Here is a 27,893-nt window from a genome sequence, read left to right on the forward strand (position 1 = left end):
CAAGAATCGAATCGTGAAGATTGTTCAATTTTTGGCTGCAATAGATATAAAATATATATATATATATATATATATATATATTATATAAGGTTAGACCCATATCATATTATAATTCATCTCGAAATAGTGAAGTTTTAATCCAATTCGCCAATAGAGTAGGTATATCTGAACCTCGTAAAATCTCTGTCTTGTCTTCATTTAATTTTTAGCTTACCCCTATTTATTTTATTATTAATCCCTACATTATTTTTATAAAATTAATAAACATATACCTGACTGTCAACTATTTTTAAAAATAAAATAAAAATAAATAAATAAATAAAACATGTTGTCAACGGGAAAAAGCTTGAAAAGCCTAGAATTCTCAAGAAAGAAAAGCTCAAGAAAAAATGGCGGATTTGGTGGTTCTTTCTCAATCTTCTCTTCTACTGCCAAAGTTTCGCTCACACTCTCCAACTCTAGGGCTTCCCCCTCTTCGCTACTCATCTCCTTCGTGCTTCAGCCAGAGATCCGTGTTCCACTCTTTGACCGGAACGATTCGCGCCAATTCGTCGGCAAACCCCCTTTCCCGGAAAATCCCCATTTCTAGGGTTTCCTCCAGCTCGAACTCCCCAAACTCCGCCTTTCCACCAGGCACAGGCGGCGGAGACGGTCTCGGCGGCGGAGGGAACAACAACGGCGGCGGTGGCGGCGGTAAAGAAGAGAGCGGCGGCGGATCGGGCGACGGCAAGAAGATGTCGATGTCGCAGAAATTGACTCTGGCGTACGCGGCTCTGGTCGGAGCTGGCGGGGTTATGGGGTACTTGAAGGGCGGCAGCCAGAAATCGCTGGTCGCCGGGGGAATATCGGCCCTGGCGCTGTGCCTCGTTTACGGCCAACTCGCGTCGAGACCGGTGCTTGCGTCGTCGCTGGGGCTGGGCGTGTCGGCGGCGCTGCTGGGGGTGATGGGGTCGCGGTTCAAGAGTTCGGGGAAGGTTTTTCCGGCGGGGGTTGTGTCGCTTGCGTCGCTTGTGATGGCCGGCGGGTACCTTCACGGGATTATGCGCAGCTTGCACTGAGTGGTTTGATTTGATCGGATCGGAATAGTCTTCTGAGTGTTGTTTGTGTTAGTTGTGTTTTTTTTTGGGTGGTTTTATTTTCTGGGTTGTGTTTTGGTGAAAATGAAACTGCTACTTTGTTAAATGGAAGACGATAATGACACCTTTTCTAGTTTAAAATTTTGGGTAATGATTTGGTAATTGATCCTTGTGAATTATTGGTCTTTCGGATGAAATAATTGTTTAGGATTTTTGAGAATGTGAATTGTGAACATTTGTGAAAGAATTGTATCTATTTTTGTTTTGAATTCTCTTATAAACCTAAAAATAATGCAATTTCTAGATGGGATATGCTAATTACTAACTAATAATATAATACTTTGATGATAATTTTAGAAAGGTCAAGGATTGTTTATATTCATATGAGGTGTATACAGAGAGTGAAGAAATGCGTATTGATCCAATGTTATGATATGGTAGTGATGATGTGATTTATAATGTTCTACACTTAATTTATTTGGAGAAAATGAAAGTTATGGGACTGATCAAGTGTCCTTAATATGGAGGATATGTAATTAGTAGGGATTAACAATTAAAATGAAGAGTGCTGAAGAGTTTTTTTTTTTATTATAGTTTGTTCAATTTGAAGAAGAATGATAACTAATAAGTGCAATTATGATAATAACCCAAAGATCGAAGATGTTGAATCACAACTAACAAATGTGAAAAGTAAGAATTAGAGATAACATAAGAATCTAAATAGACCTTCAATCAATCCATTAAATCATTAGAAGTTAAAATATCAAATATCTCTATTGAACATTCAACTTGCACAAAACCACGGTCATCATTTTTGTTTTTTCATTTATAATGAAAAATTCTAGACCAGTGATTTAAAAATTAACATGATTGAAAAAACCTAATGGCAAAAAAAAAACCATCCAAATTAGGTTGAGAAAAAAACCCACAATTTTTTAACCAAAATTTTATTAAATAATTAGTCGACGATTTTTGAAATCTGCATATTTAGATCTCTCAAAGCTCTTTCTTTAAATATTTAGCTTGCCAAAAAAAAAAAAAACATAAAGAAAGAGGTTTTAAGCAAACATTACTTTCAATACATCCAGATACTCTAGGGCACAAAAGAATAGGTAACTATTGCTTTCATGTCAGTCCCACTCTATTTTTTTTTCCCCTTTTATTTGTTTGCGGGTAGTTGCTGATTCAAGTTGGTGTATAAACTCTTGGACTTCCTCCTCTTAGTCTGAATAAAAATTATAAATTGCAGTCGTCTATTTATAAAGAATGATTTGGAAATAATCTAATTTAGTTAATAAGAGTGAATTATGTTTGGGTACTTTGCTTTGGTAGATTAATAATATCAAAGATCAAATACCTGTAGTTAATTCACTACACCTATTAACTTAACTACTGCTCTTATTCTTCTCTCTTCTTTAGTATTGTTCATTGTTTATATATATATATATATATATATATATTAATAAAATCTTAATCAAAGTAATTTTTTTTTCAAGGGAAGAGATTATAGAAAGCCAAAGAAACCAACAAAGATTGAACGATAGAAGCCTGAAAGGCAAGAACAATAGAGTTAGAAAATTTAACCAAAGAAATAAAGAAAAGTTACTTGACCTTATCCTCCTTTAGAAAACCAATAGATCTTACCTTAACTTCCACTAGAGGTGACAGGAGATGAGAAGGGAAGAATAATTCATAATGTAGACCCTTGTCAACTGCCCACAAAGTTATAAGTTGATGAGTACAACTTTTTGAAGGCAAGAACTAAATTGAATGGGAAGTTTTAACATGTTTAATCTCGTTTAGGATGAGACAAATCTTCCAAGAACCAATTTTGCATCCCATTTAATTTGAGAGTGGTGCACCAACATAAGTGTAGTTCCATCGCGTGGAAGTTCCCACGTAGAAACTCTATTCTAACCTGATATGTCTGGATGTTCAAAAGATAAGATTTAGAAAATGTAAATATTCTAGTGATGTAAATTTCATTCATCGTAATGTAAAGATATTATATTGATCTTACACTTTTTTCTTTTCTTTTTTAATTATTCTAGTGATGTAAATTTCATTCATCGTAAATTTTAAAATGCCTGCACCGACCTATTTTAGTTCACATTTAAATTAAAAAATTTGCAAGAGAAAAATTAGACATGACTAAATAAAAAAAGAATGAAGTTAATGCCATATAATTTTGTTTTTTTATTTTTCATATATATATATATATATATAAACATTTTTCTTCACCACCAAACAAGAAAAATGATTTCTTTCCTATGTTTCTTTCATTTTCTTTCATTTTTGCTACGTTCCAAACATAGCCATAGTGTACAACTCATTTTGTCTACACCACCACAACAAAACCTCAAAAAGAAAAGGTAAAAAAGATCCCGCACTTCCCTTAATAGCAATTTACAACTACAAGGAACACCATCTGCAACTGCATTGCAAGCAAGAGTAGAGCAGCCTTAAGAATTTGCAGGAAGGGAAGATAGAGCCGATCGGATTATGTTTCCCAAATTGCTTCTCAAGTTGGATACAGTACTTCCCAAAGTCTCACATGATTTGAGCTCCTCTGAACTGAAACCGCCTTCCTGTAAATTCTGGAGCTGATTTTCCAGATACCTTTCAAGACTAGCTTCGGCAACATTGATGAGGCTAAGAGAAGCATTGGTGTGCATGTACTTTGTGACCAGAAATCCTGCTAGAATATGCTGGTCTGCCTTCACAAGCTCTGATATGAAACATGGGAAGAGAATTTTTCTGAAAAGAAAGAGAAAGTCTCTGGTACTGTCATTCTTTTCTCGTCCGTTCTTTACTCTGTCTCTGTGCTTCAATAACTCAGCTTCCTGAAGCTGATGAGCAAAGTTTCCGACCAAATAGCAAAGAAGTGAGAAAATAGTGTCGTAGGAAGATTTGGTGATGATGGTTGATACAATCCCAGAAGATAATGCAAGAATCAGAAGCTCGTGACCCCTTCCAGCTGCATCAGGGATGCCTCCCTGCTTCAGTTTATTTTCAACTGCATCCAAACAGTGTAATTGTATTACTTCATAAGGCAGTAGTAGCACCATCTTTAAAGCCATGAAACAATCTATATCGAGCACGATCTGGCCCAAACTCCTGGCACCATCTTCATCCAGCAATTTTCCACTAGATTTTTCCAAGGATTGGTCAATCAGTTTTAGCACATCATCAAACCTAGAGCGCTGGGAAAGTTTCTTTAATATCTCCATCCAGCATGCATGTAAAGGATGAAGAGAGACGCAACTCTCCTCCTTTTCTTTCTCAGAAGGTTCTTCCTGAAAACTTTCCCATCCCTCATCCCAATCATCATTGTTCCAGTTCCCTTCATCAGATACTTCTGCTGCAGGAGTTTCCTCAATTTTGCCAATAACAAAAATCCCCTCCCATTCCGCCAGAATGGCCAACAGGGCATCAATATGAGAATCAGTAATGGCAGCTTCACACAATTTCAAAAAGCAAGAAACTGCCGTGTCCACAGTTAAAAGTTCATCCGGGGTAATTTCTGTGCTGGGTGAGATGGCAGCCGCTAACTGAGACGATTTAAGGGCAACCAAGGTACTTGTAAACCTGCTAGATGTGTCCATGTGCGTAGGTGCCCCCTCATTGCAAGTGCTCTCACTGTTTTCACTTGTATATGGCAACTCATCCCACCCTTCCCAAGGTAGTGCATTGGGTTGTCGCTCAGCAGAGAGATTGAAATTTCTACCTGAGATGCATTGCATAAGCTCTAGAGCATAAACTCGAACATGGCTCGGCAGCTGCAAGTTCTCAGAGAATTTGGTCATTCTTTCCCAGACTGCATGCCTGACCATCTTCAGCTCCTCTAAATCACCCTCCAGTTTACTCAGAGAAGACAATAAAGAAAATAAGTTCTGGTGGTCATGAGATTCAGAGACCAAGTCTTGTAAAATGGGTTCCAATATATTTATATAGAGATGTGGAATATCTTGGATATGGTCAACATTTCCATCAGCATCAACACTAAAAATTGAGCCAACTGAAAATTGTTGCACTGCTTCAGAAAATACAACTGCAACCCCTCCAAAACCACAACCAGAAAAAACCATTGATCTGCAGAAGATGAAAATCTCAGCACCAGAATCACCAACAATGCCATACTTGACATAGCTAATAACAGTCGCCCAGCCCTGACTTGGTGAGACACTCTCCTCCATTACCAACCTCATGAAAGACCTGAGACACCTTAGTAAACACTCAGGATTGAACTTAAGTAGTTCATATGAACTCTCATCAGAAGTAATTTCCTGCATGTCATCAGTCAGCCTGATCCAAAAATTTATAACCATGATAAGACAATCCTGCCACATCAAGTTACCCAGAAGACTCTTGGGAAAACCACTAAGAGGAACAGCAGCAGTCAAGTATCGCTTCATAATGTCTAAAGCATCTGAACTTGTCATGATTCTGATATACTTCCCACAAGAATCATAAGCATGCTCAAGTTCAATAATTAAACCCTGATGATCATCGGGATTTCTGATATGGATGTCTGTTTTCGCTCTACTTTCCAGGGTTGCCAACAAGCTCAAAACATAATGCTTATAGACATCTTGCTGTGATATAAGACCCTCAGAAAATGGACCATCATAGGTGCTGACAAGTGTGTCTACCATTTTTGCTAATGCTTCTAGACTCAATTCATCTATGTGTTTGTAGACCTCACTACGAAAGCACTCAAAGTTCAAACCACCTAATCCAGCAATATTTTTGAAGTTCAGGTTCTTAAGAAAGGATATTCTAATGCACTCTTGCTCCATAACCTCATAAAAATGAACCAACCCAAAAGTAGATAGGTGCGGCGGATTGGGGTGCATCACTGGCAATGGCTCTTCGGTTTCTTTCAAGTTTATGTAGCAGTCAGTAAGAAGTCGATAAATGAATGCAAGGCGCAGCTTGTTGCTCCCATCAATTGCTGGATAGACAACCAAGGAAATAATTTTGATGGATTCCACAGCAGAAGCAAGTATTTCACCTTTAACTTCAGATATCTCAACTGCAATATCATCATTTGACCAAACCTCAGATAAAAGGACAGAACTGAGGTACTGCAGTAGCACCTGCAAAGAAAATAACAACAACAAAGACAATAAAAGTATTTAATGAGCATTGTCTTCTAACTTCATCAATTAAAAAAACACATAAACCTACATACCTTGGTCCGACTCAAACTATAAGTATCTGCTAATTTCAGTACATCCTTCAGAATGTGCTTTTTCTCAAACTTCACTGATTCAATCAGGGAGAAGACTACACTCTGAATGTAGTTGAAATCACCAGATAGAAAACGTGCAGTCTCAACACCAGGAATTATTCGCTCCAACACTCTAGAACGATCTGCTATGTGCTTCTGTTCTTCTAATTTCAGTTTCCATTCTCTCCAAAATGTTGAATGTACTCCTATTCTGTCCATCTCATCTGAATTCAAAATAAATACCATGAAAAACAAAATAATAACCTCATGGAAAGGAAAGAAAATAGACACCTGTCATTTCCTGAAAACTGCCCAGAGAGCGGAGTAAAAACATTGCAATCTACAATTAATTGTTGACTAGGGAAATGAAGCAAATCACCTGAACTAAGTGGCAAGTGTTTCCCTCTAAACTTCCTCAGCAAAAGCTCCCTCCTCTGAGCTGGACCCTCACATTCAACTCCAAAGCTGTGCAATAGACTATATGTCATCCCCATACTCATGATGTGAGATATTTCCCGGTAGTCCTTCCTTGTCCTGAGCTGCTCTTCAATTACTTCTACACCATTAAAGGCATCCACAAGATTTAAGAGAAAAGAGCACCCAATGATATCTTCCTCTTCAGTAACAGGCGGTTCTAAGATAGATTTTGCAAGAGAAGCAATCAAATCATCCCTGGGAGCAAAACCATTCCTAGCCAACCAAGAGAGTATGCTAACAACTGCTTGTGCTCTTATACTCGCATATTGTTTCCCAGAAATTGTGCCCAAATCCAATTTTTTCTCATGGTCTGCTTTTGTACTCAATCCAAGCAACCATGGAAGCTGTAAAGCGGCAAAAGCTACAAGTTTTCCATTTTCTCTCAGAAGAGATTCCAAATTAGTCCCATTCTCAATAGGAAAGTTTTTAGCAACAGCAGAGATTATGTTTTTGATGCTGTTGACATGAACTTCTTCATTGTCACTGCCAACCTGTTCAGCCAGTTCAGAAGAATCATTTAGTTTAACTATGTCTTGAATGCTATGGACTGGAAGTGAGATGATTGAGGAACCTTGGACTGAGAAGTTAGGAGGACTTGTCCCTGTCAACACCATTAAATTCTCACACTGGCCTTGCATATCTAGATCTTTCCATGCATGTAGTAGCTCACCAATAGACTCCTCATCACAATGGCTCAAAGCAAAACCTAGCAGCTGTTTACGAGAACGTATATCCATGTTTTCAAGAGCAGGTCCCCTTGCTATTGCAGCACACAAATCCCAAACAAGACCATGTCCTTTTTTAGCTAAAACAAGGCAGAGGTCAAAAGCTAATTGTAGATCACCAGCAACTGCAGCTTCTCTTGCAATAGCTTCTTCAACAGCTGAGCTGTCATCCAGAGAGCCCAGCCCAAGAAGTTTAGCAATTTCAATGAGTTCATCAACATGCAGATAAGCTCCAGATTGACTTGTAATTGCCATTTTAATGATTTCCATTGGATCTTTTATTTGCCTAAATTGCATAGGTAGAATAGTTACTCCAAGGTCTGGAAGTCTGACAGTAAGTGCATCTATTATATCAGCCTCAACCTTGACATTTCTACTACTTGGAAGGAGGTTGAGACATTCCTTAGCCTTCCAGATCTGAAACATGAGACAAAAAAAATAATAAACGAATCAGAATATCTAGGGGGAAAAATCCTTTTTCATATCTATAAAAAAAGTATTTCTTCAGACTACTAATAAATTTGAATGTGTAGCAAAATAAATTTATTAGTTTCAAAATAATATTTTTCAGAGTACATAAACTTCAAACGGTATTGGTGCATTCAACAGTCTTCGATGGTTATACCGGTATCCCAACTACAAAGGAGATGAATATTTGTTGTCCCAACCATTTTTGTTAGTCTCGTTCCCTCCAAGGATCTCTGATCTGAGCTTCTTTTTTTCTTTTTTTAAAGGTTAATAATACTTTCTTACACCTTCCAGAAAAATAACAAAAAACATAGTCACTGTCCCCACGTCCATAGTCTAGAAATTTGGGGGTGTCTAAAAATGTCCTCATTTTAAGAAAGCTTCTCAATTACTCGCTCTCGCAGTTGTTCCCATTCTTGCTTCTCTTCTAGGTTTTGTGGTCCACTTTGAAATCCCACGAGTTGGAGCAGATCAAAAGAAAATCTGTCAGCCTGCACTTGGAAAAGGTGGGGGTAGAAGGCTTCATTCGACTGGAGGATAAATCTCAGATTTGCAGCCAGTGGATAAGGATTACCCAGCTAGATGGGTTTGCAAGTGTTTGCCATTGTTGCTATTAAGGTTGGAGAAGGTCACTCATCACAGGAAGTTCGGCAAGATACAATATTGGTTGGCAATTAAGTCAAATAATTATGGCTTTTTTCCTGGAGCTGAACTCTACAATTGAACAGCAAGAGTTCTTCAATCTTCATTACTGGTGGCATGGAAGGGGAAGGTAGCCGCAGATTTCTGCCAGAGTTGCAGGTGATTGTAGAGCTGGAGGAGACAAGAAAAGTCAAGGCTCAACCTTCGGGGAATCATGATCATCAGAGTGGGAAGGAGGTTCTTTCTGGTACTTCAGAGGCAGCAAAGGGTGGATAACATTGTGGAAGTGGTTGTTGAAACGATTGAACACAGCAGACTTTGTCTTGGTCAAAGCAAGCAGGAGGAAGATAAACAGCTCCGTGGTACTTACTCTCCAACAGGGGGTGGTCTATGCAAATGAGCAACATGAGTCTCTTTCCAGTGCGCTGAGAGAAGGGGGAAGGGAATTCTCAAAGATTGATGAGCTAACCAGAGGGGTTTCTAAGGAGGATAGTTGTAAAGAAAGTTCATATGGAGGATAATGGTACAGCAGTTCACATTGGGAATCAAGATGGTGCAAGCTCCAGTAACAACAAGGTGAGGATGATGGGGTAAAACATCCTCAAATTGCCGAAAAGTCAGCAATATCAGGTTTACACTCATCAATGGCAGAAGAGAAAAGGGAGGTTGATTCAATTGAGAGAAATTCCAGGGCTGTTGGGAGGCCATTTAAGTTCCTGAAAAGACATAGGGGTAGCAATTCTTAACTTATGAATTTGAATGGGTCGAAAATAGATTTAAAAAAGAATGTTAGTGAGGAAATCTAATGAGAAAAATAAGTCAGAGATGTATCAGCCAAGGGGGCTAATCTGGATACTGATTTTGATTATGATAGAGGGTACTTTTGGATGAAGTTCGTGAACAACTAGGCTTTGGATCAGATTATTCAGTTTTAAGGGTGTTCCTACCTCGCAGTCTCCATCTCCAATGGATAATTTAGATGGAGTTATTGATTCGGCGAACGTTGAAGTAGATGAGGAAGAAGACAAGATTCAGCAGGATGAAACTGGTATTTGCCTTTGTCTCATTTTCAACATTTCTTGGATAAAAAGGGCGTATGGTTAACCAATTCAGAGGGAAAGGAAGTCCGCTTGGATGATGATAAATTAAGGCTAGGAAGGGACAACTGAACTACCAAATCCAGTGACTTTGATTTGTTCGTACCATTCTGTCATTGATCACTGCTGGGTCGGTTGATGAGTCACCCAAAAAAAGCATCGAAGAAAGGTCAAGCATATATGTTTTATGAAGTGATCAGCGGTCTCATTTATGCTAAGCAGGCCATCTGGGCTGTGGGCATGGTGGGAACGGGCTTCCCAAAAAGCTAGCCTGGGCCGGGGTCAGCATAGAATGAAGGGGACGCCCCTAATCGTTGTGTTGCTAGGGAGGGATAATGGCAATTGGCTAACTTGTCATGCTCTATCAACTATGATGGGATGGATTCGAATAGAAGTTTTCTTAGGCAGCATTTTGCTTAGGATTTTTTGGGTGGTGGCAGTTGTGGACCTGTGGTCTAGGTTGTCTTTTCTTCTTTGTTTTAATTTTCTTTTTTGAGGATTTATCGTCCTCTCTTGCTTGCAGTCTCTTTCTCTCTTAATATATACATATATATATTATTTATTATCTATAAAAGAAAATTCTTTTCTCTAAAACACCAACATGCATGCCCACATGTAACTTACTTGTCCTACAAAAGAAGTACAATCAAAATCATACACCGTAACCAGCCCTAGATATTCTATAATCAAATCACGTTATGGAATATGACCGGCATGAGTCCTGAATACTTACTTCTGAGCAAGCTAAACTTGAAGCCGAGAAAAAATATTCTCTTGCAGCCTGAATAACAAGATTTTCAGCTTTTTCTGATGCCAAGGAAACTGAGCCAGTACCCTTTAAATAGTTCCTTGCAAGAGAGAACTTCCCAGCTTTCAGCAGTCCCCTACAGAATTCCACCAACATATACTCTAAATCCAGAAAAGGAAATGCCTTTTCACGCAAGCACTGCATATCACGCCACATGCTTGCCCAATCATTATCTGACCGGCCAGGCTGTCGACGGATAAATTTTGAAAGCAGGAGACGAAGAATCTGTTTCACACTTTTTCCGTCTGAATTAGCCTCTAGGAAAAAACTCAGAGGCTTTGGGACCTGATTTCAACCAATAACAAAAAAAAAAATAATAAGTCCATTTCTCACAAAAAATTATAATTCAATATTAACATTAGACATTGTATTCTAGTACCCAATATCATTCTTTGAATTCAAGTGAATACAACATTTCTTTTCAAAGGAGGTTGAACTCCATATCTATTGATTGTTATAATGGCAAAATATGTCATACATAATTTTTTGAGATGTCCCACACATCATTCAATAGACATGTTACAGGAAGAAATAAAAAAGTCGGAAGTCCTGACCCTGGACAATATCCCATGACACAGAATTAAATGCATTAATTTCGTATTTCAAGTGAATTTCTCCAGGAACACAACAGATGATGCCTAGCCATTAAGCATTCAAAACCATTTCAACCAATCACAGAATACGTGGAATCACTCGCTATAAATTTCCAATGACAAAAACTGCAGTGGGACATACTTCTTGTTTAAAATGCCATATTTAAAAGATATAGGAAAAATAATAATAAGTTCCACATAAGTTTTTTTATCCCCATTCATTAAAGGTCAGAAAGGGAGGAGGAATGGTGATCCTTGGTCCAAGCACAATGGTAAGGGTGCTACACTAAGAATCCAAGATCACGAGTTCAAACTCACAGAGACAGTCTTTCCTAACATAAAGTTAAGGCTGCGTACATCATTTCCTTCCCTTCCACTACCCTGCAAACCCCCCCCCCCCCCCTCCCCAAAAAAAAGCACCAGCCAGGGTGCTGTGCAGCAGAAACCCCATGCACTGAGATGACAGTTAAGCTGGCAGGAAAACTCAGACTCAGCAACACTAAGAAATCATAAAACAAAATACACGTTCCACTATTAATAAAATAAATAAAAGAAAACTCGATTGCTTCATATCATGTCTCCAGAGAACCTATTTTCCATGTCACTGTTCCTTCCTAAATTCTTGTTTCAGTGAAATTACTTTGAAAAACAAAAGAACAAAAAAAACAAAAAACAAAAAACTTTCAGATAGAAGCATCTTAGCACCCAAAGCAGGATTATAGGATTGCACCACCTAACAAGAGATCAAGGAAACTACCTTTTTTAAGGACAGCAGAAAAGAGAATCACAAGCAATTTTGATTTAAAAGATCAGATTCATAACTATAATAAAAAATTCAGATTAATACCATAATTCAAAAAAAAAATTAAGAAACTCAAATTATTCCCAAAGAATTGAGTACACAAACCTGGTAAAATGCCAAAAGCCTCCCAGCTTCAATATGGCCTTCTGCGAGCTTACGTTTTTTCTCAAGACTCTTAAAGGACAAATCTGTATCTGTCAAATCAGAATATTCTGCACTACGTTCAACCAAAATTCCATTACCCAAATATCAATCTAATCTTAAAGCACACATATACCCCCCAAATAAAATGATCACATACTGCAACACAATCATGAATTTCAAGACTCCAGCTTGAATGCTCATCCCAACCTAACAACAAAAAGATAGCATAGAAAGCAATCCACCATATTTCTACAATATGTGTATTATAACTACACAGGTCATTGTTTCTACAATCAGTGAACTCTGATCCTTTAACGGTAGGTCAAAGAGCAAGCCAGTTGGGCAGGCTTCAGAAACTCAAAAAGCGGGGCAGCTGTCCCCCTCCTTTTGGTTGAACACTGGCTTAGGTCAGTAATTTGTACATTTTGTTAAAAATCCAGTTAAGTTCAATTTGTTATACCCCAAAATCATAACAAAACTTGAGTCCACAAGGAACGGAATTTTTCCAAACATTAGGAAAATTTAAAATAGAGTCTAATGGATATTTTTCATGACTAATATACATGTAAAAAGTCCAAAGGCGCTTGAAGCTTTTGGATATTTTGCCATTGTATATTTCCCAAGCTGTAGCCACCCTTCCACTGTTTTACTTTTAAAGCATTCAGCAAGAGCAAAAACCTGCCATCTCCTCCAGACATCATGGCCCCTACTTCCATTTTTCGAAGACTACAGCAATTTTTTCACTCCTATCACTTTCCAAACACCCCTTGTATCTCTTTTGCAGGACAAAGACCTAATTGACGATGTGGTGTAGGATGGGAAGCAGGTATTTGGATGGATGGATTAGATTTTCAATATGGAGATTAATCTCAAAGACTTGGGTCAAGGGTTTGATGGGTTCTACACTCAAATGTGCAGTTTATTTGTAGTAGATTTATGTGCATTGGGGGGCTTATTAGTAATATGTGTCTTTTAGGAGTTCTTTGTAATTTCATGCATATTTAGGGATTTATGTGTGATTTCACGTACTTTAGGCCTTTTTATAAATAGGTTGTGAATTGTGAAAGCCATGTAATAGTTAGTTATTGGTGAATTTGAAATTGAAGTGAACCCCAAAACCAAAAAGTAGTATCCTCTTCCTCCTCCTCTCTTCTTCCTTCTTCCTTCTTCCTTCTTTTTCTTCTTCCCCTCTCCTCTCCTTATCTCCCCTGGGCAGTAACTTTCCTGCTGTGCCATCACTCTTCTCTCCTCTATCTCTCGCAAATTCCCTCATGACACCCTACGTTGTTCTGCATCAGTCTGCATGATCCAGAGCTTGGAAAAATTATGCATGTCATTTTAACCTATCATACTACAAGGGAACAGACGGATTACTCATGCTCCATTTCTCCTCTTCCTAGCCCAGTCAGTCATCTGGGATAAAGAAGCATGATGTTCATCAAATCTTTCTTCTCTCTACTCTCCCGCTGCAGAATCTCCTTTTGTGCCCTCTGCCTTTCTAAGGCCTGAATGAGTAGATCAAATAAAATGTTTAGGTGGAGATTTTGAGAGGGCGAAGATGAACTTCACTTCTCTAATCCTGGTCACGAAGGCAACCATTTTCACGTCTTGGCTCAATCAAGGAATTTTCTTTATTGAAACTCTAGGCATAATCACTGAGAGACTCCTCGCACCCTCGCCTCATTAGCTCCTAGCTTGTCCTTCAACAGAAAAATCAGAAAGTTGCTCATCCAAATTTAATGCTGATTCAGTGATCTTTCTCTACCAAAATAACTTCCATGGAATGTGGTACCACATAAGATTTACAATGCACCAATTCCATTAAGTTGCATTAGCATATTTCATGCAAGTGGATCCACTTGCGCAAGAATGTGGTTCTCACACAAAATTTGGTTATCAACATGGAAAACAGTGACATAGCACAATGAAATTGGTGTGTTGTAAACCCTGCATGGTGCCACAGTTCCATGTAGGTCTTTTCATTATGTATGGTAGAAAATTCAACTGGCAACTGATTTGGTGATTTTCATTCACAGTATATATAATCAAATTTGCAACTTCTATTTTGAACTGGAAATTGCATCACATTCCAAAACGAATCTGTTTGAATTAGGTTTGTATAGAAATATGTATTTTTTTGCGTATAGAATGGTTACCACTTGAGATGCTACTCCCACAATCTATGATATAGTGTACAATGACATAAACATTGTTGCACAAGCAACTAATCAAATCAGCAACATTTCTGTAATTGTACATTTCTAACAACATTCAATCAGCAATAAAAGATAATATGTGCTAGTTGTAATGCATTTTCTGTGCTTTTCGACCTTAAAGGGAGAACAGTAACTCTCTTTGTATATTCCTTTATTTTAAAAAAAAATTATTAAGAAAAGAAACAATATACAAAGAGGAGAAAATCTTCCTAAACAAAACTTTAAACCAGAAAGAAGGAAAAAAAGAAATACATAAAAGAAGAAAGAAAGAAAGAAAATTATGGCAAAAGGAGCCACAAAAACACAACAAAACAAAAAATCAGAATGATGCAACTAATGGATCTAATTTGACCCTTTTTTTTAATAATAAATTCCAAACTCTTAATTGCTGATTATTTTATGCATTAGACACTCTTACTTACATAGCTATATATGGGTTAGTGCAAATTTTTAAATACTTCAAACTCCAAATATGAGTGTATTTTATTTAATATACTAGTGCATTGACATAAAAGCGATGTGGCGAAGATATTTTGATAAGTTGTTTAATGAAAACCAAAATGAAAGATTAAACTTGAAAGTGACAAATGAGGAGAAGACTAAAAATAGGATTTATTCGCAAAATTAAAGTCCTTGAAGTTAAGATGGCATTAAAAAATGAAAAGTGGGAAATCTATAGGACCAAATAAAATACCAATTGAAGTTTGGAAATGCTTAGGGGATAAAGGAAATATTTGTTTAACTAATGTACTCAACATTATTATAAAAACCAAGAAAATGCTAGAAGAATGGAGGTAAGTACGTTAGTACCTTTATACAAAAACAAAGCGATATTCAAAACTGTAGTAACAATCATGAAATTAAAATTATGAGTCATACGATGAAATTATGAGAAAAGGTTATTGAACATAGAATAAGACTAGAAACGAGGATTTCAAAAAATCAGTTTGCTTTTAAGCCTTTTAAGAAGTTTAATGGAACATAGTTCAGGGAAAAGAAAAGAGACTTGCATATGATTTTTATTAACCTAGAGAAAGCATATGATAAAGTACCTAAGGAAGTTCTTTGGTGGGTCTTAAAAAAGAAAGGGGTATGTAGTAGATATATTAAGTTCATTAAGGATATGTATGATAGAGTAGGGACCAGCGTTAAGATTGTAGGAGGGGAATCTAGAGATTTTGTAATCACAATAGGTGTACATCAAGGTTCTACTTTGAGTACTTATATTTTTACTTTAGTGATTGATGAACATGCTAGCAATATCCAAAATGAGATCCCTTGGTGTGTGTTGTTTGCAAATGATATCAGGTTGATTAATGATAGTAGGAGCAAAGTAGAATCTAAGCTAGAACTTTGGAGAGTCACATTAGAGTCTAAAGGGTTTAGGATAAATAGGAATAAGACAGAATACATGGAATGTAATTTCAGTAATGTTAGGAGTAGCAATGAAGAGAAGATTAAACTTGATAATCAAGAAATTAATAGCACTAATAGATTTAGATATCTTGGATCTATTATGCAAACGAACGGAGAAATTGAAGAAGATGTACCATATAGAATTAAAATGAGTTGGGTAAAATGGAGGAGTGCATCAGGTGTGTTGTGTGATCATAAAATACCCTTCAAATTAAAAGGAAAATTTTATAAGACAGCTATAAGACCAACTATGTTTTATGGTTCAAAATGTCGAGGAATTAATAAACATGTGCAAAAAGTAAAATTTGTTGAAATGCGAATGTTAAGGTAGTTGAGTGGTATGCAATACTTTAGGCACAACACCAATTGAAGACAAGATGAGGGAGGGGCGGTTTGGATGATTTGGGCATTTCAATTTGGGCATTTGAAATGCAAGCCTAGTAGAGAGCATCTGTAAGGAGGAGTGATTTAGTTATTGTTTCTGGCAAGAAAAGGGGCAGGGGGATAACTTAGAATGAGGTAGTAAGGAAGGATTTAATAGCCCTTAATCTAATAGAGGAACAAGTTCTTGATCAAGTGAATTGGCAGAAAAGGATTCAAGTTGTACAGACATTTCAAGACTATCCATTAACCACAGGCAAACCTACCTCACCTCTATCCAACTAAACCAATATGCTAAGGTATCAGCAATAGTGCATCTTCAAAGGGCTCTCCACCCCCTCCTTGGAATAGCCATCCTTATTGAGACAAATATTGGTGCTATGGGTGGCTGCTATTAACATTTCACATGCTCGCAATATTTTACTTACCTATACACACCCCATGAAACAAAAATTCATCAACATTCAATCTATTAGTAGTGTCACAACCAAATGCAAAAATGAGGAAAATTCCACATAAATCATATAAAAGTTTTTATAATGCAAAATTGCGTCAAACCAAAACAAACTAGTGCATTAAATCTCTAAATTTAAGTCAAACACCCTTAATCTCATTCGGAAGTGTAAAATGGAATAAACCTAACAGATAGTGAACTGCCATAACCATCATAAGAACTAAGTCTATATAAGGCAGAACTTACCTTGTATTTGTGGAAGCTTAGACAAAATGGTGGCCATGGTACTCCACCTATCTGTGACAGTGCACAAATATATGCACTTCAGAGCACAATATACCGCTTCCACCTCATCTTTGAATATGCCATTATTTTGGAATTCCTTGCACCCTTCCTCTATGACAATCAAGCATATGTCTAGTTTATTCTCCGATGCAATCTCCTTTAGCCATCTAATTAAATATGACTCAGCTTTCTCATGCTCCATCATAAAATGATTGTCCCTTACCCAATCTTCAGAAATTGGGGTCATCTCCGGCAGCCTAGTTCGCATAAATGGAATTGCTTTATCATGTAAGCGTTCAACCACAGTTTCCTCTTTGACTCCCTTGAGCATCATTCTGAACTTTTCAAAGTCAGACAGCTGTTCCCACGCAACAAGACTCATGGTGAAATTCATTTCATCATCACCATCACCAGAATAAACAAGCTGGTGCAGATAAGAAATATCCTTATGGAACTGCTGCAACTCACAGATACCCTTGCGGCAAGCAAAATCAACTAAACAAAGGCCATTGTCTAGCTGTCCACAATAAGTATCAATATCTCGAGCTCTATTCTTGTACCAAACACAAAGTTCATTAATTGATGGCCAAAGGAATCCATAGCAATGCTGGACAACTGGTTCAGTTTTGATCTGAGTGGTAACCTCTTGGTTCTCCGGTAATCCATTGACAAAGTCCACCATCTTTTCACATTCAACCCAATCTTTTTCCCTTAGAGCTATACTTGAAGGGGGCAACCGTCCAGGAAGGAGCTGCCCATATGTTTGAACTGGAACCGTCTCAGGGATGGCAGCCAAAACTTTCAACATGGAAGGAGACAGTGAATAAGGATGACGCTTGAAAAGGAGGTTTAAGGCCCCAATTTTTCCACTCTCAGCAAGTCTTACAGCAGTCTCATTGATAGGCATAATCCGGAATCTCCTGTATTCCTGCACAGAAAACCTGCATATGTAAGTCAGTAGAAACCATCTGAAGAATGGATACATATAAAAGGTAATATAAAAGTCACTAATTAACACAAATTATAACAATCTAGCAATGATAGATCGATATAAGGGGACATCAATCAATTATAAACCCAGCCACATTCAATTAGTTTTGTGAAGAAAGTACATAGCTAGCAGAGACAGCATGGAAATAACATAAAAATTATAATTCAAATTTTAAAATAAAAAAGAATGAAAATGAAAATTCATCACTTGGAGGTAGACATATTTGCTCCACTAACAAATAATCTTATGTTGTCATATAAAAAACATAAAGACGTTTGAAGTTGCAGTAAAAATTTCAAAGTCAAGCATAGTTGAAGAAGAATGAATTCCGTGACATTTTTTATAAGAGTGGAGATGAAATAAAGAGAATAGAGATCTCAACAGGTGAAGTCCCTTGCTCACAAGCTACAGACAAACAGTTAGTCACCACAGACAAGGCTCTCAATGAAACAACAAAAGAGCTGAAATTATTACAGAAAGAACCGCAAAACTGTATGACAGAAAACCATTGTCCTTTCAGATTTTACATGGATTTTCCCTCACCCTCAAAGGCTCTAGAGTTAAAATGTCACAGAAATCTTAAGTTGGCAGATAAGAAGCATAGAGATGATTTATTTTTCAGTAAAAAAATATCCAAGTTAAGCAGAGTTGAACAAGAATGAAAATTCCCATCAATAACCGCACCCCCCCCCCCCCCAAAAAAAAAAAAAAAAAGGTGAAGATCTTTGCTAACACCAATAGTATAGCAAAATTAAATTGTAAATGAGTGTGATTTTATCTCCAAAACTCCATATAGTCTCACAACAATTGTGCAGGCACACACACAATGCAACTATTGGTGCTGGCACGCCAGGCTTTAAATAGCAGCAGGTGACATGACAAAGCAGTAAAGCATAGCAGAAAGAGGTGCTAGCAGATGTTAAGCAATGAGACAAGGATGTAACAGCCATGCATTTCCTCTTTTTTTCCCCCAAGCATGAAAACCATGCATGGGTAGATTTGCATGTTTGAAAGCCCTGCATTCATACTCGGCTCAACCTACTGACATGTCAGTAAGTACAATAATATAATACAATGTAATCTATACAAATTCCAATCTTAATTAGTTGAAGTATTAAAAACAATTATGTCTACCAAATTTGTCATTAACTTAGCCATTTTTATTATCCAAGCTTAAAATTATAGTAACACAATCATAAAACTCATTTGGAAAATTTTCAAACTACCAAGTGAAAATTAAAAAAAATAATAATAATGATGGAACACAAATAAATAACTAATAACTTGAACAAATAGAAACTAGAAAAGAAAATAAGGTTGCAGTTGAACAAATAGAAAAAAAAATACCAAATTACTACTTATTAACAAAATCAAACAATTATTTTCTAACAAAAAAAAATTGTAGCATAATAACATATCTTTTATAACTATTGCAAAAAAGAACAATCAATTACATAACACTGTCATCCATATTATCATCTTCTCCCCCTCCTTTTCACATGGCCAATCAATATTGGTTTATTAAAGGGGAAGAGGCCAAGAAGAAAAGAAGTGGAAAAAATAGGACATAGCTTCTGCACCAGTCCTATGGCAGCTATAGCAGTCCTGTAGCGGGGATTGAAATATGAAAAGTGAAAATGGGAGAAAAGGAAAAGAAAAGTGGAATATATATATATAAATAGGTATAGCACTCTACTAGTCCCATGCTGGACATAGTGGCCCTGTCGGCCATTGTGCAACTGTTGATAGCAGTTTGTTGCCGCCTGCCATGGCCTAGATTTCTTATTCCCATCACTATAGTTGAATGTAATGGTACTAGGACCCCGAAGATCTTTTTATGTAAATGTCACATAACAGTCACACCTGCTACCCCATCACTAAAAAAAAAAAAAAAAAAGTGCACGCACTAGACAAAGGCCCCACACAATTATGGGGAGTTCCTCCCTGTGAAGCAGCAAATTATCCAAAAATTCAACTTCTTTCTGTTGGGGGATAGAGTGAGGGGCCAAAGAAAGCACAACTCAGATAACAATAGCAATGTTGACATTTGAACAGCAGAGGTAGTTAAAAATAAATTAATAAAAATTAATTAATTAATTAAACATTTATGCTCAACTCAAATACTTAGCATGCATAATCGAACACACAAGAACTTTTTTACGAGTGCCAATCGCAGAAAAAATAGCATTTAATACCTGCCCATGTTTATCCCAAGAAATGTCTCCAGTCTATCTCTATATTGCAATAACTTAAGCCTTTCCATACGGAAATCCCAAATTTGGCTACTCTCTTGATCTTCCGAATCAGTAAACCTATACTGGTCAGTTCGACGGAGCCCATATGCCAGCAAAGCCTTTGCAGCATCCTCAGTTGATCCAACCTTGTCCACACATTCAGAAATTACAAAAGCTTGATCTTTAATATTTGACAAGAACAAATTTATGTCATTTATTCCTTGACCACAATGCAACCACTGTGACTTGAAAATTTCACTTTTATCCAACCCATGCCTATCAGAAAAGTCCAAGGCAGCCTGATATTTTTGATTGCTAATTAAAAGGTTATACATTTCAGGAACTGATCTCTCTGAAAAAGATATCAAGCTCCAGCGCCAATTAGCCATGTCCAACAGATTAAATCCATCATCAGTAACCAGCTCTATATGAGACAAGCCACCCTTTTCCCCATTACTATGAAAATTCTTTCTCCCCTCAGGTAAGGTACTCTCCAAAAGAAAACACTGACCTTGGAACCGCTGTCCTCTTTCTAAAACAGGCATAGAATATACATCATCCTCCAGAAGTTTCATACCACTAATAATGTCAAGCATGGCTACAGAGCCACTTGTATTTGCAAGAGCAAGTATATGGTCAGACCACCAAATAAAATCTGCATTACCACTCAATGACTTACTCCTTCCATTAGACAAATTGTCAGTCACTTGAGAACCATATTGCTTTCCATAAGAAAATTTGGATAAAGAGCAGAACTCTTCATCTAGCTTAAAAATTTCTAAGCATCCTATCAGATCTAGCGTAGCAACAAACTTGCCTTGTGGCGAGATGAGCACCTTTGGAAATGTTTTTGGACCTACATAGTCTCTTGGCTTGGAAAATACACCTTCGAACTGAATAGAGAACAACAGCTCCAGATCCAAATTCCTAGCCCTACGCCAAAGAGAAAGATAACATGGTCCTGGAAAAAAATTTCTCATTAATAAACAACTTTAAGTTTTTTTCTATTAAAAAAAAAAATTAAATTAAATTAAATTAAAAATAAAAAAATATGTCCATTATAAATGTCTAGGGCCCCTCCATCTATGTTTGATGCATATAATCGGCATAGTCAAAAAAGATTTTGTTAAAAAAGTAGGAGAATGTAGGACTTGAGTCCCAAACATGTTGCAGATAAATAAATCTCTTGAGTTTGAATAAGGCTTGAATGCGCAAAGGCTTAGGGCCTGCCACTGGATTTGACACATGCAATAGGTCAACTCAGGGGAACCTTAACATAATTGATAAACTTGAACTGGTAATTATTTTCCAAAACTTTCAAGGAATTCTAACAAGCAATCATTTGGAAGATTGGATCAAATTCAATCATCAAAGTCATCTTATCAGCCAAATTCTTTTACCAAAGAAGACACACACAGAGTGCATGGTTCCTTCCAACTTCAACATTGCAAGTCAAGATATGGGGTGAAGTGTGTAAAGGTTTTTATTTATTAAATGTCACATCCATTTCGAGACTATGGCAGAAAACATCAAGAGAAAAAGTTATGAAATAATACTGGAGTTCCCACCTGAGGTTGGTGAAACGCCTACAGCACTACCAACTAGAACAAGCAAAGAGAGTTCTGGATGATAGTCCAAGCAGAAAACATTCTCAGGAAACTGCCTTTTTAGAGTTACCCGATTCTTTAAGGTGCACATGGAGGAAACAGAAGAACTGGGCTCTCGACTGATCTCAATATGGTGAAGGAGACCATCTGATGTAAGAATATTGAAGCTACACCTGTACCATCCAGTTAGACAGTTATCAAAGTAATAAAAACTTCAAGAATAATCAAGCATAAATATAATAAAATAAAATAAAGAAATAAGATAAGATGAAATAAAAGTAAATCAAAAAACACGAACTTCCATTCATGAATACAATATTGACCAAAAACTGAAATGGAATTGATGCCATAAGGCGATCTTATTTGCATATTTCAAGTGATGATATTGGCCAAAGAATGTACTTACAAGAAAGTTCCATTTGTATCATTATCTTCTGGCACAATCAAGCCAATTACTGGTAAAGACACTTGCAAATGCCTCTTTGTCAGTCTTATTATCTCTTCACCATTTCCTTTGATAAAATAGAGAGTATCGGCATCATCAGCAACTCCAAGAACATCATGACATTCCGACCAGGTTCCACAAGTAAACAACCCAGAGCTGGCACCTGATTATATCAAAAAGCAACTACAAAAGAGTTCAGTGAACAGAGTATGATCGAATACCCAAACTCAGAAGAGATGAAACTCTCCCGGGTATATTAGACTTTTTTAGTTTGAATTCAAACAGGTCTATGGGACAAGGTGACCATAACATTAAAAAAATTATTTCCCGTCATAGTTGTTCTTACCCAAATAGCCAAACAGCCAAGCAAAAGAAAATGCAATGCAATGATCAACTGATGAGCCGATTTGAAGTGGACATAATCCTTTTTTCAATTAACACCAAAGATTAGCATCTGACGTAAAGAAATTATCTCTTTGTATATGTTACAAATGTATTGACTAAGCATGAGTAGGAAGACATCCCAAATTATATAATGTTCATTACAAGTTTACAGCTAAATCCAAATTGATAGGGTAAAACTAGAGATAAATTACAGCTAGGTCAATGTGACCTGAAATGCCGAATTAAATTTGGAAAATTTCTAGGTAGAAACAGTAACAAAGGTTGATGAACTTTAACATGAACTGGTGGATCATCATTCAATCTGCCAAATTGAGGTACGATCTTTATCGGATCACTATTTCAACCATCAATAACTGATTATCAGAATGTTAAATGATTAATAAGCCACCTGAAATAAGAAATTTGAGACAGAAAGATGGACAACAAGAAAGGATTGAACCAAAAAAGTGCATTCACGAGGAAAAGACAACCTGCGTAGAAAAATCCTCACATAGGTTGCAAGTGATAAAAAAGATAGAAACAATAAGGTCGGTCATGAACATGAACATGTAATGATCAATCATCATTCAGCCTACCAAATTGAGGCACAATCTTTATAAGATCACTATTCAATCAACCATAACTGATGATCAAAATGTTAAATGATTATGAAGCCAGTTAAATAAGAAAATTGAGACAGCCAAAGCAAAACAACTGTATAATTACAAAGTCTCAAACTTAATAGAACTTCTAAAAATGAGGACTGACCAAAAATTTTAAACTAAAATTAGTTGCTCCTGCAACAAGTTTCAAGTGCTGTTTTGCATTTGGAAACAAATTCAAAGAATAAGTAAACTTTTCCAAATCCTTTCTTTGAAAGCATATAATAAATCATACAACTGTAATAACAACATAACGACAATGTTTTACACTATTTCAGTGCATTTGGCAAGGAAACTTACTTGTGAAAATACCACATGGCTCCCTGTAGTCGTCACCCTTCTGCAGGATAGTTATTTGGTTTCCAACAGCTACAGCCACACGTTCGCCTCTTGGGGAAATAAACAAGGATACCCACTTTCTCACTTTTCTTGGATTCCTATATTCTCTCCATTTCTCTTTAAGTTGGCTAACACCTTGGTGGAATTAAGGATTGACAAAAGAAGTGCATCAGCAATTTTGGCAGAACCAACAAATTTCAGAAAGCATGAACATCAAGATGGTAATGCTTAAAAATATATAAGATGCATATGAACAATATCATGGATTGGGTATGGAGTCATGGAGTTCATGGGTCGTAACTCGCAGACATGGCTTCTTCTTGTAGGACAAAACTTGCACACCCAGAAAAAACAACACAAACGTACAAAAACTGTCAGTATGATGGCAAGTTACCTTTCTTCAACTAACATCTGTATAATTTTTCTTTAGAGCAACATCTATTTAATCTATTTAATTAAATGCAAAACAGAAGCAACATGGTACAGAAATCTTTATTTTGATCCATAAGTGTACACATTGCTACCTTCTAATTGCATCTACAATATAACTATCGCCCACAAAAATAACCATTCATAGTTCGTATATTTTAATTGACCTCCAACTCTTAGGCCAATATGCTATCTCAAATGATTCAAACAGTGCATTTCGGAGCATGGAGTTCAGGTTTTGGATTTGGAATTATGCGCATTTGGATAAAATTGATTTGAATTTTGTTGAATTCCACACAAAATTGTACAGAACTTTGTTGAATTCCACATAATTAAAAATCAAATGTTTGAATTTAGTGCTCCCAGAGACACTGCAAAAAAATTCTGTAAGTGAACTTCTCCCTGACGTACTTAAAAATCAATATGACATGAATTTATGATCACGATTCAGAGATATAAACTGCGAGTGGGCACAACTTAACTTATGCTCATGTCTTACTTGGCCCGATATAATTAAAAACAGCAATTCAATTGAATTAGACCTCTACAAAGAAGTAAGGAATGATTCGGTATACCTGGAACCGAGAGGAACGACAAGAAACTCCGCTTGGCGCCTTCGTTTAGCTGAATAGAAAAATTAAAATAAAAATATATCAAAATCAACACCAAGTCACGTACTCACTAGCCATGGGGGAAGTGATGCAAATAGATACCAAATTCGTGAAAACAAGATAATCAAGAGAGAGAGAGAGAAGAGAGAGAGAGAGAGAGAGAGAGATGGCGGACCTGTTGAGGAGGGTAATTGGGAAAGTAAGGCCTCGAAGCGTGATGGCGTGGCTCGTAGAGCACTTCTCGCGCATTCGCTTCCATTAACAAACCTCTGGACTCTGCGTTCCTTGAGATCTCAAACCCTAGGCATCAATTTCCTACAAAGAGCACCACATTCCGCGCAAATCATGAAGGACTCATGAACAAAGATGAAAACAGAAGAAGGGAAGAACCGCTCTGGTGCCTTTTTCTAATTTTTATCTACTTACTTATTCACTTATTATTGATCAATTTTAGTCAAAATATCAATATTTACTTCTCAGTGTATAAATTATGAGTATATAAACAATATAACAAATTATTTTTATTTTAAAATTTAAACAATTTTTTATAATTTTCAATTATTTCTTAATTTTCACTATTTCCTAAAATATTAATTTTAAAAAATAACTTTATAATTTTCTCCTATCTTCTTAACTTTATAATTTTCTCCTATCTGCTTAATCCTCTAATTTGGGAGAGAAAAATAAGTAGTACTTTTGTCACTTTTTCCTTTTTTACTTTCCATACTCCTTTCTCTCTTTTCATTTTTTGGAGTAATGGATTTCGCCTCTTAATCTTGAATATGCGTACATTTAAATAAAATATAATATAAAATTACAATAATTTTCTTCTAACTCCACATAGATTTAAGTCCAACACTTGAAAATTTATACTCTCAAAAAAGGCAATCAGGTGCACAAAACTCTCACGTATGCGGGGTAAACGACAATGAGTCTATAGTACGCAACTTTAACTTACACGGCTCAAACTTGTTATCTCTAGGTCACACGATGACAATCTTATTATTACGCCTAATACTCTCAAGTACAGTGAAAATGTATTCGTAACCACAAAAGAGAGCACATACAAGAATAAATAAATAGGTGAAATAAAATGACAGGACACAAAATAGTATTTGTACTTCTACTATTAGCCATAACACCCACTAGGTGCTTATTTTCTGATTTTTTGTAGTATTGGAGAATATAGAAAGTAAAGTGAACAAATAAAAACATAGAAAAACATATGACAATAGAGTTATTTATAAAAAAAATTAATGTATTAATTGAACTCGCAGTTAAAATGTTTATTTTGATTATGAATGTAAAAGATTTAAAATTTTAAATTTTAAAGTTTTCATTTATTTTAGTCATGACCAATTTCATCAATGTTTTTTTATCTTAAAATACAAAAAACGTAAAACAAAACATAGATATTTAAACACTTTCTTTTTTCCTTCAAGTCGAAACATGTTGAATTTCAGTATTATTGAAGTGTGATATGCATCAATGCACATTATGGTATAAAGCTAGTCTAGTGGAAATAGATAGTATTATTGAAGGAAATATTTTAAAAATATTTTACATATAAGTCAAAATAGAGTGTTTAAATTAAACTGGCATGGAAAATAGTAATAAAAAATTATTTTTAAATTAAAAAAAATTAGTACTCCTACCTTCATGGAAATTAAGAAAATGAGAAATTGTTTTATTACTTCTATATATGAACCATAGATATCTTTTCTCCTAATCTACTCAAGGATTTGTTTTATTCATACATATGACATCATTGTGTAGTTTTAGTTTCTAAGAATAAAACAACTGTTACTCTGTGTCGTCTAAACCTTTAAATTGGATAACTAGATAAATGTTGTACTAATTAGATCATCAAATAAAACAAATAGACTCTCCAGGCTTTTATAATTGCAAAATTTTTCCAATATTTTTTTTGAGTATATTATCCGACAAAAATATAGATTTTATTTTTATGAAAGCATGGAAATATATTTGTTTGAATTCATAAACACATTAAAGTTATGACTTATGTTGTTTTTCTGTTATATTTTAGTAATTCACATGTGCATTTTTACCTTCTATAAAGTTATAAATTACAATGTAATAATGGTTAATATTCAATAGTATGTAACAAATTTGAATTTAATAAATTAGTGATAATCCATGACTACTTGGTCATTGAGCTTTCACAATCATTATATGGGAAAGCAAAAAAAAAAAGAAAAAAAAAACAATTTCTACTTTGAATGGTATCACTTGTTCTCAAACTAGTTACAATGCCATGTTATTACAACTTTCCTAAGGTAATTTTTTATTTAAGTTTTGAATTCCAACTTACGTTAATGCGCAGGTCTATTTTAAAATTTCACCCAGTGAATATTGTTAACTTGTGCTATGTTTTATGTTGTTAGCTTATGCTATAGTTTAGAAAATTTTCAAACTATAGCTACTTTCTATTTAAAATCTAATTATGTTAAATTTTTAGTTGCAAAGTAATTTATTCTATGATGTTTTATGTTTTATAGAGGATAGACCCTGACATTAACATAGATCACAAGTATGATATGCAATATATATGAAAGCCAAAAATTTTTAAATATGGGTATGACGTTAGGAAGGGAAATGTTAATTAATGATTATGTCATATTGTATTTAAATATATTACAGATGACAAGTTTTAAGACTTCAATATTATTATAATACCATGTTTTAAAAATTCAATATAAATAAATATGTGTCTTCCTATTTATTTTTTTTAAAAAATTCTCTATTTATCATTGATTTTATTGTCATTAACAACATGTTTATTTTATTTTTTTTCAAAAACCCCATTTTGATTTTTAATTTTTTTCATAATTATTTTTTCCATACATATAATAAAAGAAACTCATATTACAATGTGTCTTCATATGTTTGAATTATGTGTAAATGATGTTAAAAGTATGATAAGAATGTTCAAGGCGATCCAAAAAACGTAAAAGTGTTTGACATAAAAATATATGCATGTTCACATGTTTTTAAAGTTAATGCCTTAATTGGACTATGAAAGACAATGCCTTGGCCCTAGATGTTGTAGTTGCTACTTGATTATTAGGGTATCACTCAACAATTTGTTTATAAAATTAATGTAAATCTTTTTGATACTTTATCTATTGTGGGTCGTGTTGACTAATATATTGGACTCATATATTTTGTGGAGGAGTATAAATACTACTGTAATTATACATAATAATAAGTTTTTTATTCAAGAGTCAAATTTTAAATATATTTGAGCTTATGCTTTATGTTGTTAATCTTTTATTTTGTTTTGTTGCGTGAGATTTGTTTTGTAGGTGCTGTTTTGTTTTGTTTTGTTTGGACTTGTAACCTGATTTTTGTCT

The 27,893-nt window shown here is 35.6% G+C and overlaps 2 protein-coding genes across 4 annotated transcripts; one reads left to right on the forward strand and one right to left on the reverse strand.

The window, feature by feature from the left end:
- Positions 1-326: 326 nt before the first annotated feature.
- On the forward strand, positions 327-1,217 carry LOC131145638 (protein FATTY ACID EXPORT 2, chloroplastic-like). Its single transcript, XM_058094825.1, has one exon. It carries the CDS (start codon positions 390-392, stop codon positions 1,056-1,058), a length of 669 nt encoding a protein of 222 aa, XP_057950808.1. The 5' UTR covers positions 327-389; the 3' UTR covers positions 1,059-1,217.
- A 2,031-nt stretch (positions 1,218-3,248) lies between these two features.
- Positions 3,249-24,928, reverse strand: LOC131145639 (MAG2-interacting protein 2). Of its 3 annotated transcripts, none has more exons than XM_058094826.1 (12): positions 24,695-24,928; positions 24,484-24,532; positions 23,441-23,614; positions 22,056-22,257; positions 21,611-21,822; positions 20,004-21,003; positions 16,779-17,758; positions 12,027-12,133; positions 10,452-10,811; positions 6,689-7,928; positions 6,271-6,533; positions 3,249-6,175 (listed from the first exon to the last, which is right to left on the reverse strand). In XM_058094826.1, the coding sequence occupies exons 1-12, from the start codon at positions 24,776-24,778 to the stop codon at positions 3,539-3,541; spliced, it is 7,308 nt and encodes a 2,435-aa protein (XP_057950809.1). In that variant the 5' UTR covers positions 24,779-24,928; the 3' UTR covers positions 3,249-3,538. The 3 variants fall into 3 exon arrangements, with proteins under 3 accessions (XP_057950809.1, XP_057950810.1, XP_057950811.1); XM_058094827.1 differs by having other exon boundaries at positions 12,027-12,115; positions 24,695-24,903; XM_058094828.1 differs by lacking the exons at positions 24,484-24,532; positions 24,695-24,928 and having other exon boundaries at positions 22,056-22,277; positions 23,441-23,580.
- Positions 24,929-27,893: the final 2,965 nt, after the last annotated feature.

The sequence above is a fragment of the Malania oleifera genome, chromosome 13 (genome assembly GCF_029873635.1).
Source record: "Malania oleifera isolate guangnan ecotype guangnan chromosome 13, ASM2987363v1, whole genome shotgun sequence".
NCBI lineage: Eukaryota > Viridiplantae > Streptophyta > Magnoliopsida > Santalales > Ximeniaceae > Malania > Malania oleifera.